Below are 20,326 nucleotides of genomic sequence, written 5' to 3'. Positions count from 1 at the left end.
TCCCTACTGAACATGTCTGCTCTGGGGAAGAACTTCCAGACGGACGGAGGTGGAAGTAGGAGATCAACTAAAACAGGATCCACGTAGTCCACTCAAACGTCAAAGGCAACAAACATTTAAAAGAAGAGAGGACCAGAACATTTCTGGAGCAGAGAACACGATTTATTTCAAGAGGACGAGGAAAGACTTTAGGAAGCTACGAGGGACGGTGAAGATTTCTACGCCCTGGTTACCAGAGTCGCCGTCAGTGAGACGAGATGTGAAGCTGGGAGCGAGTTCCCTGCTTGAACGCGTAAAGTCTCTAAAGCAAACAAAGAGAAGTCGCTGTGTGCGGAGGGTGAGGACGCTGAGGTGGGCAGGACCCTGGTCCCAGGCCGCCTCGCGTTCTCTCCACCATGTGAAAAGGATGTTGTCCTTTGACCATTTCCTCACGATAAGACCGGGATGCCTTCCTGCTCTGCCTCGTTCACACACACACACACACACACACTGAGCACAGCAGCGACACACAAACACACACACACACACACGAGCAGAGGAGGACACAACACAAGCAGGAACAGCCCTGCCTTAAATGACATCACCACTAAACCAGCAGCAGCAGCTCTGACATTCACAGAGAACGAGAGGAAATTAAAAATGAGTCCATGAGGGCCGGTCAGAGCTTTCTGTAAAACCGCCTCATAAAATATCTGGGCCCCGATACCAGAGCTGGCCGATACTGGCCGATACTGGGCGATACTGGGCGATACTGGGCGATACCGGGCGATACTGGGTGATACTGGGCGATACCGGGCACCGTGGTATTGATCCCATACCAAGTAAATACAGGTTTAGTATCACCGATGCAGGAAATCCGATGACCAAAACATACATGGAAACATACATGAAGCGTGAATGACCTGCAGTTATATTAAAGGCCTGTGTGTGTTTTTTATGTCATTGGATTTTCGGTTCAGAAAAGGACAAAAATTTGTGGTTATTTGATTTTTTTCATTTTAAAATTCAGAAATTGAAACTGAAATTCAAGGAAAGGACAAATAAAACACAAACTAAACAAAAAATATGATCATTGGAAGACAAAAACAAAAACATGCTCGTGTTTCAGTCATATTTAGCAAACCGGAAGTTGTCGCTTTCAAAGTAAGAGCACGCATGAGGACGGTGCTGCGTAACAGAAGTTGATGGACGTTGTTTTTCAAAACAATAAAAGAGTTTAGCCCTATTCACACAAGGACTAGTTTTACCTGGGGGCTTCCAGTAATTTTCATAAAGTTATTAAAATCTGTGTCTGACACAGCGGAGTGAGATGGAAAGTAGCAGAGCCATAACAACGGATCATGAATTTGAGTAAAACACAGAGTTTGACACATGAAATACAGACTTAGGGGGAAATATGTGAATCACAGGACGTCCTCAGATACAACTAATCCCGTGCAAATAGGTAAAAACTAAACATAGCTGCATATAATATAGTCAGGGAATAGTTAGCTGCTAGCTAACATTACTCTGATGATATGTGCAAAGATTTCAGATAGAAGTCATATAGTTAGCACCATCCTCATATGTGCTCTTACTTTGAAAAGAGCAACTTCCGGTTGCAACATATCGGAGTAATGTTAGCTAGTAGCTAACTATTCCCTGAATATATTATATATGTAGCAGTTTTTAGTTGTTTTTAGTTTCTACCTGAAATATGCAGCTTAGTTTTTCTGAAGTCTTGTCTTCTTTCCTTTTATTGTTTCTAAAACTGTTACACAGAACCATCACCGTACGTGCTCTTAATTTGAAAATGACAACTTCCGGTGGCAAAATGTGGAAAAAACAGTCATTTTTTTTGTCTTTAGAAACAGAAAATGAAATAAATTTTAATTGTTTTTGGGGTTTTTTTGTCTTTTTCTGAACAGAAACGTACACAGGTCATCACAAAAGCAAATAATAATAATACTAAGTCTCTAAATATGTACCTGGAACACAGGAGCACTCGTAGCTGGTCTCTCCTCTCTGGATGCAGGTGCCTCCGTTGAGGCAGGGTGACGGGCTGCAGGGCAGGTAGCGGTTCTCGCAGTTCGCCCCCGTGAACTCGGCCGGGCACTGGCACCGGAAGCCGCCGACCTCGTTGACGCACACGCCGCCGTTCCTGCACGGCGGCGGCTTGGCGTCGCACTCGTTGACGTCCTGCTTGCAGTTCTCGCCTTTGAAGAAGGCCGTGCAGGCGCAGATGTAGCTGGTCCCGATGTGAGAGCACTGGCCGCCGTTGGCGCAAGGGTTCGAGGTGCAGGGGTCGGCGACATGGCACCGTTTATCTGAGGGCGGAGACACGTATACGCGCCTTTTAATTGAGGGTCAGAGGAATTTAAGGAACAAACATGTCATTAGATCTAAATTCAAACCCTCAGAATGACCCTTAAACACAGCTTTTACTTCAGTTATCTGCTCTAGTGATTCTAGGAGCCAGTAGATCACATGGAAAAAAAAAAAATGCTGACAAGCTGGACTTTATGGTCACTCTAAGTTTTATTTTTAAATTCTCTGTCCTGTTTATAATCCGCCAACTAAGATAATTCAGTTAAACGACCGTTAATGACAATAAAAGTAGAGCAAATGGAAAAGGATCAAGGTTTATAATAATCCCTCCAAGGAAAATACACTTTTTATCCATAATATTTAATGTCACTAGTAATAAAAATGTTTAAGAATATTAAATGAATATCTATTTATTTAACCCTCGTTTTTCACTACTTTTGGTTTTCACTTCATATTTCATCTTGTTTGGTTTCATTCTTTTCAGCACAACGTCAACTTTGTCATTTTACAATTAATTTTTTTACACATTGGACCTTAAACCAGACTTAAACCATAAAATCCAAGTAGGAAAAAGTTAGATTTTCCCGCTATGAAAACCACAAACATGTGTAAAGGACCATTTTTATAACTTAGAATGCAAATCCAAAGTGTGAACTTCTGAAGCTTATGTACAAATGTAGCAAACTACAAACCTATTTATCAGTATTTCTATTAAAATGCAGGAAACGCACGGATTTTTGTCCAACTATTTACAACCTTTTACAAAACTATCAGGTGTAACAACCAGTGCTCATATCTAAACGTCCCAAATCTCTGTCTATGGCATCACTCCCACAACTTTTCCCTCTTCCTTAGCAACTATTGACATATTATTTCCTGATTGGCTGATAGGATGCATTTCACCACCAATTGGAAAAAGTGCGGCATGAATTATTTCTATAGGTGTAGTTTTACTTTGCCTATCAATACAAATTAAAACAGGTCTATAGATTGAAGTTAGCACTTTCTATTGAAGTAGGTGAAAGCCACTGCGTTACCTATCCATCCAGGTGGACAGCGGCACTTGAACACCTCGACGCTGTCGGGTTCGCAGGTGCCTCCGTTGAGACACGGCGAACTGGTGCACGGGTCCCGGACCTGGCACCTGCTTCCATCCGGGCACCTGGGGAAGAACATTAGGAGTCACTCAACTGGTCTGAAGATGCATCGAGATCCGGTTAGTATCAGGACACGGGACGCTACTCATCCTCCACCCGACTCTGTCACATTTAACGGATGATTTAATGGAAACTTTTGGTCCTGGAGATGCAGAGGTCGGCTAATAAACGTCCTTTGCTTATTTATTTGCGTCATTTAGCATCACAAAGAGTGGGAGCAGTCAAAGGGAATTTCCAGACGCTATTTTTATTCGTCCAGTAAGTCAAGAGTTCACGGGACTAACGCACCACTAGCGAAGGTCCCGTCTTTATGTCCTACAGTGCTTATAAATCAGCTTCATCCACTTCTCCTTAAATGAGATGAGCGCTGGTGTGTTCTTTTCTTTTCTTTTTTTACAACAACACAGCCATGAGAAACTATGGTTTAAATGGGACATCCGTCTTTCTACCGTCACCTCCCATGAACAATGTGTTTGAGGCTGTAAAACAGAAGGGAGGGAGGATGGGGGGGGGCGCCTGTGATGTTTCTCACAGGTCGAAGTCTGAATCGTGAAAACCACTCGGACTCCCGAGCCGACGAGTTCCCAGAGGCACATCACAGACGCACATTTACAATTACAAAGAGGTTCGTCCCTGGAGGATACGCAGCGCTCGACAAAAGGACCACACACACACACACACACACACACACACACACACACACACACACACACACCTTGACAGAGAACAGTGTTTACACATGCACAAGATTGTGCATGAAGATTATGCACACAGGAACTTTTAATAGTTGCATTCAGGTCCACGTGATGCAAATCCAACTCTATGCAACAAGAAAAAAAATACCTAATACTTGATGATCATCTGCAAAACTGATAAATTATTGTTTTTATTTCAAAGCAGGAACTTTAGCTGCACCAGATTTGCAAAAAAAAAGCATTTTAAATCAGCTTGTACTTGATGAAAGCAACAGATAAACCAGATATTTAGCTTTGACCATGCAACAACAACGAAGAACCGAGCCCTGCTGCTCTCGACCTTCCCTTCCTGCCACATTCTCATCATATTCCAGATCCAGCGCCCTCGTCAACATCGGTGGGTGGCCAGCGAGGCTCGGCCGCTACAAAAACAAGGCGTTTGCTCGAAAAAGCACTGGAGATAAGAACAATAAGAATACGCGGCGTTTGGAATTTTTTGTTCCCTAATCCGTCTTTTCCAGAAGTTAAGACACAGGAAGAAGCAGCCGAGCCGGGAGCCTTTCGGCGGCTCCCAGGCCTGAAACGTGCTCCCTTTGACCCTTTATGTCAGCGCTCATTCATCCCGAGGACGAGGACGTCGTGTTTTTGAGCTGCGATCCAACATTACAGCAGCTTCAAAAGCGTCGTGCCACCGTCTCGACTTCTTGTTGTTCTTTCCTCCCCGGAGGGAGGATTTGCCCCGAGCAATCGGACGAGGGATGAAACGAAAAGACGAAATCGTACTGAAAGGTACGTTCCTGGTGCAGAGGAAGCAGATACGTAGTCGTGTTTCGTATTATTCGCTGACATCAGAGCGGCCTTCCCACGACAAATTCACTCTCAAATACCTGAACAGAGCCAGTGAGTCTGTCAGGACCATGTCCCCACACATTCCCAGGACGCCCCCCCCCCACCCCACCATGTATGTGTGTGTGTAGGTGGAGGCCCGGCCCTGTGTTTGGACAGGGTCTCCCTCTCGGCGGGATTATGCAGCCTTGGGACTGTGGCGAGGGGGAAAGAAAACATCACATGCTAGGCTGCCCGCTGCATAAACAGTAGCAGAGAGCGGCGGCTTGTCACCGAGGGCCAGAGCGGAGGGAGGGTGGTACCTCGGCGGGCAGTGGGTCATTTACCCCCCAGAGGCATTGTGGCTTTAAGGTCAAACAAGCAGCAGAGGCAGAAGGCCGACGTCAGACCTGCTACATGCACCAGTTCACTCTCTTTGCATATAAACCCAGATTTAGACACAGTTTACTGGACATGCACATGAAAAAAAAATGAAATGCTGCCTTAATCCGACTTTAACTAGACAACACATGTGCGTGACCCCAGAACAAAAACATCCAAGAAAGTCGGTCGCAGAAGAAGAAGAAGGTAAACAGAGAATCACCTGAGGAACAGCGCCATCTTGTCTGCACCATAAGTAGTTCACACATTAAAAAGTTGAACTATTATCTAGAGATCGACTATTTCCATTTTTTACTGGTAGTATCGGCCGATATGTAGGTGAAAAAAAAGGAGATGCCAGAGGCTCTTTGAGTCCAATAAATGTTAATTTTTTTAGTTAAATTGATGCTTCTAACATGTGTCACCATTTTTGGTGACACATGGAGGGAGAATAAGCAGCGTTGGCTCCAAGTATCGGCTCAGAAAAATCGTCCAGTGCTGATGTTATGAACGACCAGAAAGGTATTAACCAGTTGACATATCGCCATAGTGTGGAGGAGGAGGAGGAGGTTTCCGTCCATTATTCCATTTTCTCCGCTGCACGTAAACAGGGACTAGAACCACATTCACAAAGTCGAATTTTAGAGCATAACCTGTGCATGGAAACACAATGAGTGAAGCTGGAACTTTTGGCATCTTTTCACACCATCTAGGTTCCAAATGGCCGAAAAGGGCAACACTTAAAGAGACTTAAGACACCAGATATGAGACATGCAGCAGTCTGAGACCAACGCTCAGCGTCAACAAACCCTTCAGGGGGTCGAGAACCAAGATTAATCTGCAAAACCAACAAAGAACATCTGATAAAACAGCTTCACATTAAAACCTACGGAAACTCACACTTTAACCCTCTGGAGTCCAACTACTTTTGGTTTTGTCTTTAGATTTCACCTTGTTGCCTTGTTTGGTTTCATTCTTTTCAGCATTACCTCCCATTTTTTTCATTTTGACAGAATGTATTAACACACTGGACCTAAAACCACATAACAACTGTGAAATCTGAGTAAGAAAAAGTATTTTTTAACAAATAAATTTTTATAACTTTTAAAGTTCAAAAACTTATGTAGAAATTTAGCAAACAACAAAGGTATTTATAACTATTTCCATTAAAATGCAGGAAATCTATTTTTGTCCAACTATTTAGGACCATTTATACAAACTTATCAGATGTAACAACCAGCAAAAATATGTAAAACCTCTGGCTGCAGTCGCTCCAGAGACTGAACATAGCGTCACTCCCACGACTTTTCCCTCTTCCTTAGCAACCATTGACACGTCATTTCCTGATTGGTTGATGGGATGCATTGTTCCACTAAAATGCTTTCAAGCATTTGAAGCCTGCTAGCGTTTTTCCTTTTCATCGTTTCTCCCGTGCACCAGACGTGCACCAACATGACGACGATATTCAGGAAAAGGTGCGGCGTAAATTATTTATAATGAGTCTAGTTTTATTTGGCCTTTCAACACAATTTAAAATCTGGAGTGTAAAGTTGAAACGGAGACTCGGTGACGCTGCGTCTTGCTACTACGCATCTGAGAAGACATCAGCTAACGCTAACTATTTGATAAAGACCTTTAGCTTCAAGGAGATACCTGCTGCACTATCCCATCTAACAACTCTCTGTGCAGTACTACTACATGCTACTGACATTGCTGAGCTGCAGCCTGTTTTTATACAGGCTATACATATCTGCAGCTCACAGCATTCACTACTTTCTACTGGCGTTTTATTGGTGACGTCATTAAGAGACTAGTGCAACTCCCCGTCTCCAGTCCCAGGGAGGACAGCAGACGTATGTGTGCTTTGCAGGGAGGGAGGGAGGGAAGGAGGAAAGGAGGGAGGGAGGGAGGGAGGGAAGGAGGGAGGCCGCTTGAAGACCAGTCCAGCGAGGCCCCAGCGGTGGCGGGTGCTGAGGTCGTGAGGCGCCACACGAGCTCCCTGGAAAGAGGCCGCAGGGAGCAGGTGCGCATGTTAATGAGGAGACGGCAGCTGCTGCCCCGGGCCGGTCCCTCCTCCTCCTCCTCCCCCGCCTCCTCCTCCACCTCCTCCTCCTCCTCCTCCTCCTCCCTCTCCATTGCACCTACTACTGTCCTCAAGTCTGGACAGAGTTGAGTGATGCCCATAGCAAAAAAAAACACAAACTTGAATGTTCATGGACATGTTGGAGCTCATTCTTGGTCTTGGTCTCTTTTGAAAGACAAGACTCTGAAGTTTCTATCACTAAAGTCAAAGTTACTCTAAGTGGTTTTGTTCTTGATTAATTTAAAGTTGTCACACACAAGATCTGATTGGTTCAGAAAAGCTGCCGCCGTCTCACATACGACCCGGGGGAACGATAAAGGGTCAGTCTGGGGTTAAAACTTGAGTTTGTTCTTAATTTTCAGACATTTCTTTGCAGTGTCTGTATCTGAATGCCATCACCACCCCCCTCCTCCTCCCTCCTCCTCACCCTCCTCCCACCCTCTCCTCTAAATACTCAGTGGAGGGAAGGATGAGTGGGCCCATTGTTTCCCCTCCCCATTCAGAGCTGACCACAGGCCGGGGCGTAATTCAGCTGTTACACCCCCCCTCTCTCCTCTCTCTCTCAGAATCATCCTTCATTAGATGAAGCTCATTCCTGAATTTTTACCCCCCTCCCTCCTCAATCCTCCCTCCCTCCCTCCTCCTCCATTACTGCTTTCACTTCCTCTGTTCAAAGCCATCCCTGCCGTCCTCCCCTCTGTGCACCGCGTTTCCCTCCAAAACTCTTTTCACTTTTCACGTGTGCAGCATCACATTTTAGATTTACGAGTCGCCTCCTTCTCTCTCTACGCGACAGGAGAACCAGGAGAACCAGGAGAACCAGGAGAACCAGGAGAACCAGGAGAACCAGGCAGAGACGCTGCTTCAGTCACATGACGCTTCACTTCCTGCTACGTTAATGTCCAGGTTCATTAATATATTCACACACTGACTTTAAAATGATTTATGCGCACGTTTTATATCATCACATATCTTATAATATCCTAACATATCCAGTATATTGTACTTATTTTTATATTTATGCGTATTACTTCATATATATTTTGTATATTTCTGCATATTTTTATATATTTGTTCTAAATTTTATGTTACCTATTGATCTTTTGTATAAACTTTATATGTACATTTTATATATACAATAACTTTCTACTTTCTACTTCACTATAGTTTTATTTTATACTTTTATTGCTCTGTAACAGTACTACTGAATACAGAATGGGATATAGTATTTATCTATCATCTATCTATTCTAGTATATTGTATATATTTTTGCATTTTATACATACTTTTCTTTTTACTTTTTTATGAATATGCACGATTTTTTGGATATTTCTGCATATTTTTATGTATTTTTTTCTAAATTTTATCTTAACTATGGATCTTTTGTATAAACTTTATATGTACATTTTATATATACAATAACTTTATACTTTATACTTCACTATACTTTTAGTTTTTACTCTTATTGCTCTGTAACAGTACTACTGGATACTGAATGGAATATAGTATTTATCTACCATCTATCTATTCTAGTATTTTATATATATTTTAGCATTTTATACATACTTTTTTATGCATATGCGAGATTTTTTGTATATTTCTGCATATTTTTATGTATTTTTTCCAAATTTTATGTTACCTTTGGATATTTTAGAGATTTTTATATATATTTGTATTTTTATTTTTTACTTTTTTTTGCTCTGGATACCCGCATGGGATATAGTATTTATCTATACATCTATCTATTCTAGTATATTGTATATATTTTTACATTTTTATGCATACTTTGTACAGTTTTGTATATGTATTTTTGTATATTTTTATATATTTCTTTCTGAATCTTATGTTACCTTTGGATATTTTACATATAATCTATCTATCTATCTATCTATCTATCTATCTATCTATCTATCTATCTATCTATCTATCTATCTAATGTTTCAGACTAAGCTTGAGTCAAAAGGGAAAAGATCAGAACGAAAACCCAGACACAAGCAGTGGGACAAACAAAGGGGTCTGAAAGAAAGGACCCTGGAACTGGTTTGGTCGGGTATTGAGACTGAGAAAGGAAAGACTGGGCCGGCCGGCTGCCAGGAGGAATTCTGGTGTTTACTCTAAAAGAGTCTCCTGTCCTGATTCCTAAGCCGAGAAGGCCTCAATAGAGACTCTCTGGCAGCCGCACTTTATGGTTACCTGAAAAAACTCACACCGGCCTCGAAAACTGGCACCTGCCCTCGCAAAACCCGGCTCTGCATCTCACGCCGGGGCCCGAAAGGCAAACAGATAAAGCCCCCGGCGGCCTCACCTCGGAGCACGTGGACACGCTGTCCAAACAACTGTAGCACACGCTAGGCAAAGAATGCTAACAGTTTGCTCTTTAACTTGGCGAGGGCCCGTCAAATACAGGCTCCGCCAGGGTTTTTTAACTGCCTCGATAAGAGCTCAAACGAGACAAAAGATATTCAACGACTCAGAGCAAACAAACACAGCCAAGCAGCTGCTCCAACAAGCGGGAGGCTGCCCTGCCCCGCCGGCCCAAACCCGGCCCGGACAGAGGGATAATCTCAACAGCAGCAGGTAAACCAGAGGCCGCTGGAAAGGTAAATAAAGAAGACATGAAAAGAGGAGCACAAATCAGAAGCTGAGCAAATATCAGGTGTTCGGGAGGTGTCGTATAACTGCAGGACAGCGGTGGAATTATCTCCGTGGTGAGAGCGATACTGTTATTATCTCCTCTGTCATCCCTGCCCATCGGGCCTCATTGTCCTCCTCTGCCCTGTCTCTTCTTCTGTTGCTGCCTCGGTAGCTCATGGCAACAAGTCCCCATCGCTGATGGGATGCGTTACAGGGCCGGGGCGGGCGGGCGGGCGGGCGGGGAGGCGGGCGGCGGCTTCGAGCCTGCAGCAGATGTTGTGGTGACATCTGACCCTCGGCCAGGCGTCGCTCTAAAGGGGTTTTCCTCAGAGTCGGGGCCAATCTGCCATATGCCACCTCTCTGAGGTCAGAGGGAGACTTGTAATATGTAGGCTACACATGTGCACTGTGTACAAGCAAAACGAGCAGATTCTGGCAGCTCTGGATGCTTTTTAAGAAGCTTATTGAATTGGGTTGCGCATTTATTCAATTACTGTGCCACGTAAAGCTCTGTGAGAGAATCTGTAAACAACATAACTATGGATATGTAGGATAAAACCAAAATCAGGTGGCTAAACACGTCCGCTGTGTTTAGAGACTCTATGGAGTCCAGTCGGGTCAAAGGCTGCAGCCAAAAAGAAGGTAAAAGTTTCCTGGAGACACATTTTCCAGAGCGGGTCAGAGAGTTCATGGCTGCGCTGGAGGACCAGGACATTTCTTACCCTCTCCACACCACATTAACTCCGACTTAAAGGCAGATTTATTGGACCGAATCCAGGCGACTCAAGGAGGAGACGAGGAAAGACTTCGGGAGATCGGATCGGCCGATACTGAACATTAAAGGAGAGCTCCCTAGAATATAACTAAATATGAATCCTGCTTTCACTGGCCGGGTTTACGTGAACTGTTTCCATGTGAGGTGATCTATTCCGATCTATTCCCACTTTAATCTGAGCGGCCTTTTTACAGAAAACAGGGGCCTCTCGTCTAATACATTTTTATTATTAAAGCAACAACCTGATTCAGAAAGTTTGTGGTGGATAGTTTATCTTTATAGTAGCTGGTCTTCAATGTTTTCCAGCTTCGGTCTATTAATGTTTGATGAACAGTTCAATATTTCTATTTTTTCCACCGTCTACGCGTGAGATAATGTCTAGTTCTTTCAGAGTTGTTATTAAAAACAAGTGCATGTACGTCAAGACAGAACGGAGCCTGACATTCAGTGCGTTTGCATGCACAATGTAAAAAAAAAAAAAAAAAAAAACAATTATTGCCTTAATCTGACTTTAACTGGACACCTTAAAGTCATGTAAGCATGTTCTCCTTATCTAATTAAGACACACAAATAATGAGAATGGAAATTGATTTTTCTCCGGCATGTTTACGCCTTAATCAGGCTTTAACTAGACAACGCGTGTGCACGTGCTTCATGTGACCCAGAACAAAAACAACCAAGAAAGCGGGTGCAGAAGAAGAAGAAGGTAATCAGAGCCGGTAGCAGAACCACCTGAGGGATGGTTCCATCTTATCTGAACCATAAATAGCGCAAACATTACGTATAAGATTAAAAAGCTGAACTATTATCCATCTGGTTGTTGTTTACGACGACTCCAGTTGTTTATTATTTGACGTAATAGGTCAAACAGTAAAGGGGGACGTATTAATCCGCTGATTGTAAACCAAGCTTCTGTTCGTCCCAACTTGTCTTCAACTCTGTTGATTTTGACAACTTTGCCATCACTACATTTGTGCAGCAGTAACTTAGAGGAGACAACTTTTATTTCCTCCTATTCTTTCACAATGTTACCGTGACCTGAAATGACTGTGTAATGAAGATTGCAAAAGAGCCAGAACCTCAAATAATAGATAATAGGGAGAAAAGAGAGAAGCTTGAAGAATTATTTGGCAAGTTTGCAATATAAAAAAAAACAAAAAAACAAAAACAGGAAGGAAATATAGTTTACCTTCATCCAGCCCTAACATACATAGTACCAATTTGCTATTTACCAAAACTGGTAAACCTCATGGATGTTGTGGAAACAGCACAAGTGATGCACAAGTGATGCAAAAAATAATGCATTAACACCTACGATCTAAAAACTTTTTAGAAATCTAGATGGGGGTTAGAATTTGAGAGGAAATTTTAATTTTAAAATTCATAGGTCACGTACGATATATTTTCCCCAGCAAGATTTTCAGACAGGCGCCTCCACAGGCAGCCCTGTGCTGCTGGAGACGCTGAGGACCCGTGCAGCCCATACATTGCTCCTCACATTTGTTATCACATTTGTTATCATTGTGTTACTTTCATTGTGTAAATAAAAGGAGAAAAAGTAGTATCGGTTCCAAATATCGGCTCTGAAAAATCGGCAGCATGTATCGGCCAATGCTGACGTAAAAAAAAATCGATAACGGTATCGGCCCAAAAAAAATCCATATCGGTCGATCTCTACTCAGCCGAAATTTTTAAAACAGATAAAAATATATATAATAATACTCAAGAGATAAATGGATGAAACAGGACGTATAGTGTAGAACCTGTTTTCTCTAAAAATATAGAAACATTCAAGTTAAAAGGGACGAGAAGAAGAAAAGGGACTAGATACGTTTTACTTTACTTTACTCTGACTCCCTTTAGAATATGTTGCATCTTTTGAATATATTCTAAATAAATAAATCTCAACCAATCAAACTCTGGACTGTGAGAATCTTTCGCACTAACACTTTATATCACACAGAAACTTTCTGCTGCTGTCACAGTCTTTTGCAGGTTTTTTTTCAGTTACTTTTTACGTCTGATACATGTGAAGAAATCGACAATAAGGTGACAAAGTCCAAAGTTTGAAATGTGCCTTTTTCCAAATAATTGCAGAAACTGCCTCTCAGATGTCTCATTCTGTGTCAGTGGAGCATGTACGAGCCTCCAGCTACTCCCCCTCCTCCCGTCATCAGTCCCACCTCCCGCTACTCGTTCTCATTTCCTGGCTGTTTGGTCCTGTTCCTGGGCTAAGTCCCCTTTAGTCCTGTCTGATCTGTTTTAAAAGCATTGCCCAAGGGGCCTCCTCCTCCCCCCTCCTCCCCCCTCCTCCTTCTTTCTTGCCCTCGTGTGTTTTCCCAGCAGCTCGTACAAGCGACCAATCACGGTTGTAAAGAAAAATCAACGCTTAAATGCCTGAAATTCACACAAATTTTCCGAGCGCTGCAGAATAAAAATAACCCCCTTTCGCTTAAAGAAAAAAAAAAAAAAAAAAACGAGCCTGGCACCGAAAAACCCGGGGGCTGTCGGGTGTTTGTTGTGGAATCGAAAAACCAAAGTCGCCGCCGCCACCGAATCCCAACCGGCTGCAGAAATTACAGGGGGGGGAGACGCTCCCACATCTCGCCCTCTCCTTACGGACGTCCTTCTCTTTTCCTTCCTCTCTAATCGCACAGGAGAGCTGACCTGGCCAGCCCACATCTGGCAGCCTTCATTAGAGACCCTGTTTATTTGGGAGCATTACGGACGCAGCCCATGGGAAAGAACCCCTCCCCTCCCACTCCCACTCCCACTCTCCCTCCACAGGGACCAAACCCTCAGTCTCTGTGCATGCATGTATGTGTGTCCTGAGAGTCTCTGCACCTCTAATGACTTTCTGCCGCCGCCTCCTTTACGAGGCTGGGAACCACTTAGAGGAAGCTGACGTGAAGTGCAACTGGACCCTCAGGTTCTTACTGTACTCGTCGAGTTCAGGGACCAGAGCCAGAGCATGAGAAAAACGTCCCTGCGGCGCCACAGGACTGTACTGACATGTGTGCATTTAAGGCACACGGATCAGGCATAACATTACAACCACCTTCCTGATATTGTGCCTTGAAACTCACATGGGTCTTGCTAACGAGGTTTCCCTGCAGAATATCTAATTGTCACAAGATGGTTTAAATGCTATTCACTTCCCCTGTCCGTGGTCATAATCTTGTGGCTGATCGGTGTCCCTGTGTGGACAGGTGGTGCCGGAGCTCCTTATTTTTTCCACCTTCTGCCTAACAGCCCGCGACGGCTGTTATCAGTCTTAGCATCTGCAAACAGCTCAACTGAACTGAGCAAACAGCCTCCGTCTCGCTACAAAAGGCTCCGACGCTGCATTCTCCTAAATGTCCTGTCACAGTGAGTCTGAGCGAGAGGCGAGAGTAGTGCACCTGGCACGCCGAGCCTCCGAAACGCACAAAAAACCACAAGTAATCATGGGTATTATGGAGCATGCTGCTGCTGCTGTGTGTGTGTGTCCTGTTGGTTGTAGCCCACAGACAGGTGGTCTGGCTGAGAATAAAAAGAAATGAGGAAGTGTGGTCTGGATCGTGCACGGCGTCTTTGTCTCACGCGCACACACATGTGCACACGGTCGCTCCTCTCGGCGCTGCTGATCAAAGTTTATGTGATTTGTCGTGGCATATGCCAAACAGGGAGGCTCGAATGTCGCTTAATCCCCCCACCACCACCACCACCACCACCACCACCACTTCACTTCTTCTTCTTCTTCTTCTTCTTCTTCTTCTTCAGTCAGCCGGGGCCATATAAAAAGCCTGGCGCTATGTGCTTCTCGTTGTGTGATGATATGATCAGATACGGCACCTTTTCTTCCCCCGGGCGGCTCTCAGGCCGTTTCCTGGCTGTGAATAGAGGTGCATGGAGGAGGGGGGGGGGACACAGAGTCTGTGGAGGGAGGGCGGGGGGGGGAGGGGGGGGGGGGGGTGGAAGTTAAGATAGACTCATCTGACCGGAGCACACAGAGGTGCCATTGAAGAATGAAGAAGCCGGAGAGACAAGGCCTCACTTTCATGGAGGTGGATGTTACTGTAGCACATTCCAGGAAGCGTTATCTGCAGGATTAACGTTTTCAACGGCTTCAGATCCTTAAACATTGACGCACCCCCTCCCACACCCCACCCCCCCCTCAAAAGAAATCCAGAATATTTTTTCAGGTTTAAACATCTCTGTAAAGCACAGGTGTGTCAGACACGTGCAGGTCGAAGGTAAAACCTAAAGACGAATTTGTCCGGAGAACTTTTAGGAGTTTTTGTCCAAACATTTTTTTTTATTAAATATGCTTATTATTCACATCAGTGCTTTTACATCCATATAATGCACATTATCATTTATCCTTCCTATGTGTAGGCTTGTGTTCTTGTTTATTTAGCTGTAATGTTTGCTTATATTATTGTATTTCATTTATTTCACAAATTTAATCAAATTTTTAATGTTTTATTTTTAACTACTTTAACTAATTTTCTTTTTTCTATCGTTATCATAATTTAATTTATTTTACATTTATTTATTTTTTAACTATTTTACACTTATTTTGTACTATTACTGTGTACTATCATTATTACATTAAATTTAATTTAATTTAATTGACATTTATTTATTTTTTAACCTTGCAACAGTTTTTCTTTTTTCTGTCTTTATCATAATTTAATTTAATTTTTGTTTATTTATTTTTTAACTACCCTGCACCTATTTTGCTTTTTTTATTTAGTATTGTTATCAAAATTTACTTTGATTTCTTTTAATTTAATGTTTTTTTTGCTTTTTTTTTTTACTATCTTACGCCTATTTTTCTTTTTACTAGTGGTTTTCTCTGATTTTTTTACATTATTTTATTTTTTTTTGCATCCATGCTACTGTGACCAAGCAGTTTCCCTTGTGAATCAGTAAAGTCGACCTAGGTCTAAGTGGTGATGCAAATGAAAGCAGTAAATGGGCCTTGAGGCATCACTGTTTTCTTGTGCAACTCCAACGGGATCAAGAGTCAAGCTTAAAAATCAGAACTTCATCAAAGTCCTGCGCCACAAAGCTCAGGAACAGAACCAGCTCCTGTATCTGTATCTTCACCGCGGTGCTTTCATCAGACTGTCGGCTCTCAGACGGAGCAACTTTCATCGCTCTGACTAACCAGCGCTGGAGGTATGTGATCTCTCAGCAGCATCCTTCCCCGCCCCCCCCAACATCTCTCATCTCTCCGGGGCCGAGAGGAGCTCGGCTTTGATTCTGGGCATTTTGTGCCACTGGAATCTGCTTCGGTTATTTTTCCTGGTCTGGATTCAGCGCCTCCTGCCGCTGCCAAGTCCTCCGCAGTAAATGAGAGGCCTCCTCCGAGGCTCCGAGGAGATAAACTCCGGCGAGGATGTCGACGGGCCGAGCAGGACGCGGGGAGGAGGCGGTATTTATGGCATGGCATGTCAAGTGGGCATCTCTCTGTCAGACTGTATGAAATGTGAAGAATCGGACGCCACATGCTCGACCTCGACGCGTCGCTTCGAGTTTAAGAGCGGTGGCGGATGTTTGATTGAGGTGAGACCGAATCGTAATTCTGTCAAGAGGAGCTCAGGGAAGAATCTGCTCTGCAGGCTTTCGTTAAGGAAACACTGTCTAAGTCCGTCCTTCCCCGGGTCAAGCAGAACATCACCACCCATTAAAAAGCCTTGGATATTTGTTAAATAATGCACTTGACATTGTCAGACCTTTAACACCATTTCAGCTTCAAACAGGATCCACCTGGACGCAATTACTGCTCAACGTTCACATCCTGATGCTGCCAGCTGTTGCGGCTCTGCTACGGGAGAACTCATGTGTAAAGACCGACATTAGTGAACCTGGCTCTGGAGGTAAAGAGCTGGAGACAGAAGCTAGAAGCTGGTTTACTTTAGATCGGTTTACGGGTGAATTAACCGAGCTGAATACTTGTGGGGTTCGCGGCTCTGGAGGCGTCTGAGCTGTGACATCAGCATCGTCCCGACTCAGACTCGAGTCTCACTCTCAGGAATCGTGGATAAAAAGTCCCGGAAACTTAAAAACCAGGTGTTTCTGCTTCTCCACAATCGATTCTGAACGTTTCCATCGGTGTTTCGACAACTTCTAAAACTTCATGCACGCACAAGTCTTTGCCACAGCGACAATCAAACCAGCTGGCTCAGAAAATAAACCTTAAGTTTTCCCTGAAAGAGCTGCCTTTCTCAAACTGTGACATTTATTTATCCAATCGAAGGAGATCAAGGCCAGAAATGGTCGCACTTTGTCGGCAATGAAGCACCGTTCAGACAATCTGCCCCGATGCTGAGACACAATGGGCACAATTAAAATGTTCTATATTTATTCTGACCCAGGTGACTCAGTGGTTAAACTCTGAGTAAAGTGACACTGGCTGCTGCTGCTTCCAGGACGGGAAAGACAGATAGAAAATACTTTATTAATCTCCTGGGGGGAAATCTGAGGCTCCAGTAACTTGTAAACGAACGCACACTGACATCAACAAAACATAAAAACATCTGATGATAAAATGTCAACCAGACGGAACTAGAACGTTTTTCAACATGTGCGTCTCTGTCTCGTGATTGGATGAGGACCATTAGCCTCATTAGCCTATCTAAGCTAAGTTAGCGTTAGCTACCAAAACTAGCTGCTACAAATAAGACAGAAGAATCATCAGGCTATTTATGAAGATTATGAAAACTACACAGTTAAATCAGTCTCGTCTAAGTACTAAGAAGTTAAATAAGTCACATTTAACAGTGGGTGTAGATGTACTTCCTGGTTTTGTTTCCACTACCTCTATGTAACATCTGATCCAACATCATAAATAACTAACAAACTAAATAAATAAACCTCATTAAACCGAGGACACGTTTCCCTCTAAACACAAACGTCCGTCAAACACATCCTGCATCACTACGAAACTCTGGAGAAGAACTTGTTGAGCAACGTGCAGCCTCTGCCATCTGTCTGGGGGAATGAGAGAGGGGGACGGAGAGAGGAGGGGACAGAGTCCCAGGGGACAGGGGACAGGAGAGGAGGAGGAGGTGGGGTAGGAGGACAGGGTCTGAGGGTCTCTCTCTCTGGGAAGCCTCACCCAGATTAGTCACACAGAATTAATCGCAGCAGAGAACAATGGTCGCCGAGCTTCTGGCAACCCCAGCTGTCGCTCCGTGAAAGAAAAGAAAAACAAGATTTAGGGCTGCGAGAGTGTGATGGCAGCGACACACAACTCTCTCTTTCTCACACACACACACACACACACACAAACCCCTCGTCCTCATCAGTGTCCACTCATTTCTGCTCATTTGACTCCCAGAGACAGAAACAGAAACACAGGAGCGAGTGGTTTAACCTCCTTCTTCTTCTTCTCCTTCTTCACTTCACACATCCTCACGTATGTGTCCGTCCTGTGCAGGTATTCACAATCACCCCTGACCACACACACACACACACACACACACACACGTCTAGACGTCTCACTTACTTGCACTCTCCTTTGCCATCTGGAGCGGTTTCACATCTACATGACTCCGCGGAGCATCCGAGACCTGCAAAGTTTTAAAACAGTGTCAGCGGGAATCGGAGGTTCACTTCTCTCAGGCACATCACAAATGACACATGACTCCATAAATGTGAAGGGCGAGTGTGACTCTTGCCACCTCAAAGCTGAGTTTTTTGTGTTTTTTTTTTTAAAAAAAGAAACTTGTGGCAGCAGCAGAAGCAGGATCTTCTTTACAGCTGTCCCACAACGGAATGTGCTATTTGGGGAGTAGCACCGCTTTGCAATAATAAATAAATTAAAAAAATAATAATAATCTGGATCCAGGCTGCAAAGGCATGAGTTCACACACTAGTGAGAAGCTGAATGTTTGCAGACAAAGTGAGCAACATCTGCAAAGAAAGACTCGCAAACTGATCCAAGACAGCGACGAAAATACACAAAAAAAAGTCAAGAAATCTGTGACAACACACAGACAAATAAAGTTGGGAAAAGTTCTGTAAATCAAAGAAGTAAAAGGGAGTTTGATATATATAAAAAAAGTTAAAATCCAACTTGTCTGCGCTTCATAAAGAGCAAATAAACGCATAAAAGTGTGAGACGTCCCCGCCACTCACCTCGTGTTAGTCCGATCAGCGACAACAAGAAAGTTAGTTTCACAAACAACATATGCATTCCTTCTGGTTTAACACGAGAGTACAAATCCACGCGGCTCTTCTCATAGATCCGATGTTACGTCTCCCGCTTCGACAGGTGAAAAACAGAAAAAGCGCTTCAGTTCATCCTCGAGTGGAGCCGCACACGGACAGAAAGAGACGGACGCGAGTGAAACTCCGCGCATGAGATGTTGTCGCTTCGGGTCCCGAGTTGGAAATGATCTGGAGGGAAGGCGCGTCTCCATCCGCCGCTCCTGCCCCTGGATCTGCCCCTGGATCTGGATCTGCCCCTGGATCTGCCCCTGGATCTGGATCTGCCCCTTCCATCCACGGACTCGTGAACAATCACATAGTTGGTCCCCAGACAGAACAGACACGAGCTGATGAAGAGATAGAAAACAGAGAAGTTTGTCTTCGCTCCCACACAGAGATTAAATTAACACTTGAGTCTGACACAGCAGCTCAGACCAGGTACCTCACAATACTCTCATCTAGTACTACAAAGTTAATTTAGTCTCATCTAAGTACTATGAAGTTATATTAGTCTTATCTAAGTACTACAAAGTTAAATAGCTCTCATCTAAGTACTATGAAGTTATATTAGTCTTATCTAAGTACTACAAAGTTAAATAGCTCTCATCTAAGTACTGTGAGGTTTAAAAAGTCTCATCTAAGTACTATGAAGTTAATTTAGTCTCATCTAAGTACTATGAAGTTAATTTAGTCTCATCTAAGTACTACGAAGTTAATTTAGTCTCATCTAAGTACTATGAAGTTAAAAAGTCTCATCTTACTACTATGAAGTTAAAAAGTCTCATCTAAGTACTATGAAGTTAATTTAGTCTCATCTAAGTACTATGAAGTTTAAAAAAATACTCTCATCTAAGTACTATGAAGTTAAAAAGTCTCATCTAAGTACTATGAAGTTAAATTAGTCTCATCTAAGTACTATGAAGTTAAATAACTCTCATCTAAGTACTATGAAGTTAAAAAGTCTCATCTAAGTACTATGAAGTTAAAAAGTCTCATCTAAGTACTATGAAATTAAATAACTCTCATCTAAGTACTATGAAGTTAAAAAGTCTCATCTAAGTACTATGAAGTTAAAAAGTCTCATCTAAGTACTATGAAGTTAAATAACTCTCATCTATGTACTATGAAGTTAAAAAGTCTCATCTAAGTACTACGAAGTTAATTTAGTCTCATCTAAGTACTACGAAGTTAATTTAGTCTCATCTAAGTACTACAAAGTTTAAAAAAATACTCCCATCTAAGTACTATGAAGTTAAATTAGTCTCAT

The 20,326-nt window shown here is 43.2% G+C and overlaps 1 protein-coding gene across 1 annotated transcript in view; it reads right to left on the bottom strand.

The window, feature by feature from the left end:
* The window catches only part of LOC125011769 (neurogenic locus notch homolog protein 1-like), a 53,827-nt gene extending 34,536 nt beyond the window's left edge, over positions 1–19,291 (bottom strand). The window contains 4 exon segments of the mRNA XM_047591086.1: positions 1,968–2,306; positions 3,345–3,469; positions 18,356–18,419; positions 18,988–19,291. Coding sequence (XP_047447042.1) covers positions 1,968–2,306; positions 3,345–3,469; positions 18,356–18,419; positions 18,988–19,045 — 586 coding nt within the window. The 5' untranslated portion in view covers positions 19,046–19,291.
* Between the last annotated feature and the right edge of the window lie 1,035 nt (positions 19,292–20,326).

The sequence above is a fragment of the Mugil cephalus genome, chromosome 8 (assembly GCF_022458985.1).
Source record: "Mugil cephalus isolate CIBA_MC_2020 chromosome 8, CIBA_Mcephalus_1.1, whole genome shotgun sequence".
In the NCBI taxonomy this organism is placed as follows: domain Eukaryota; kingdom Metazoa; phylum Chordata; class Actinopteri; order Mugiliformes; family Mugilidae; genus Mugil; species Mugil cephalus.
This window is presented reverse-complemented; position numbering and strand designations above follow the sequence as displayed.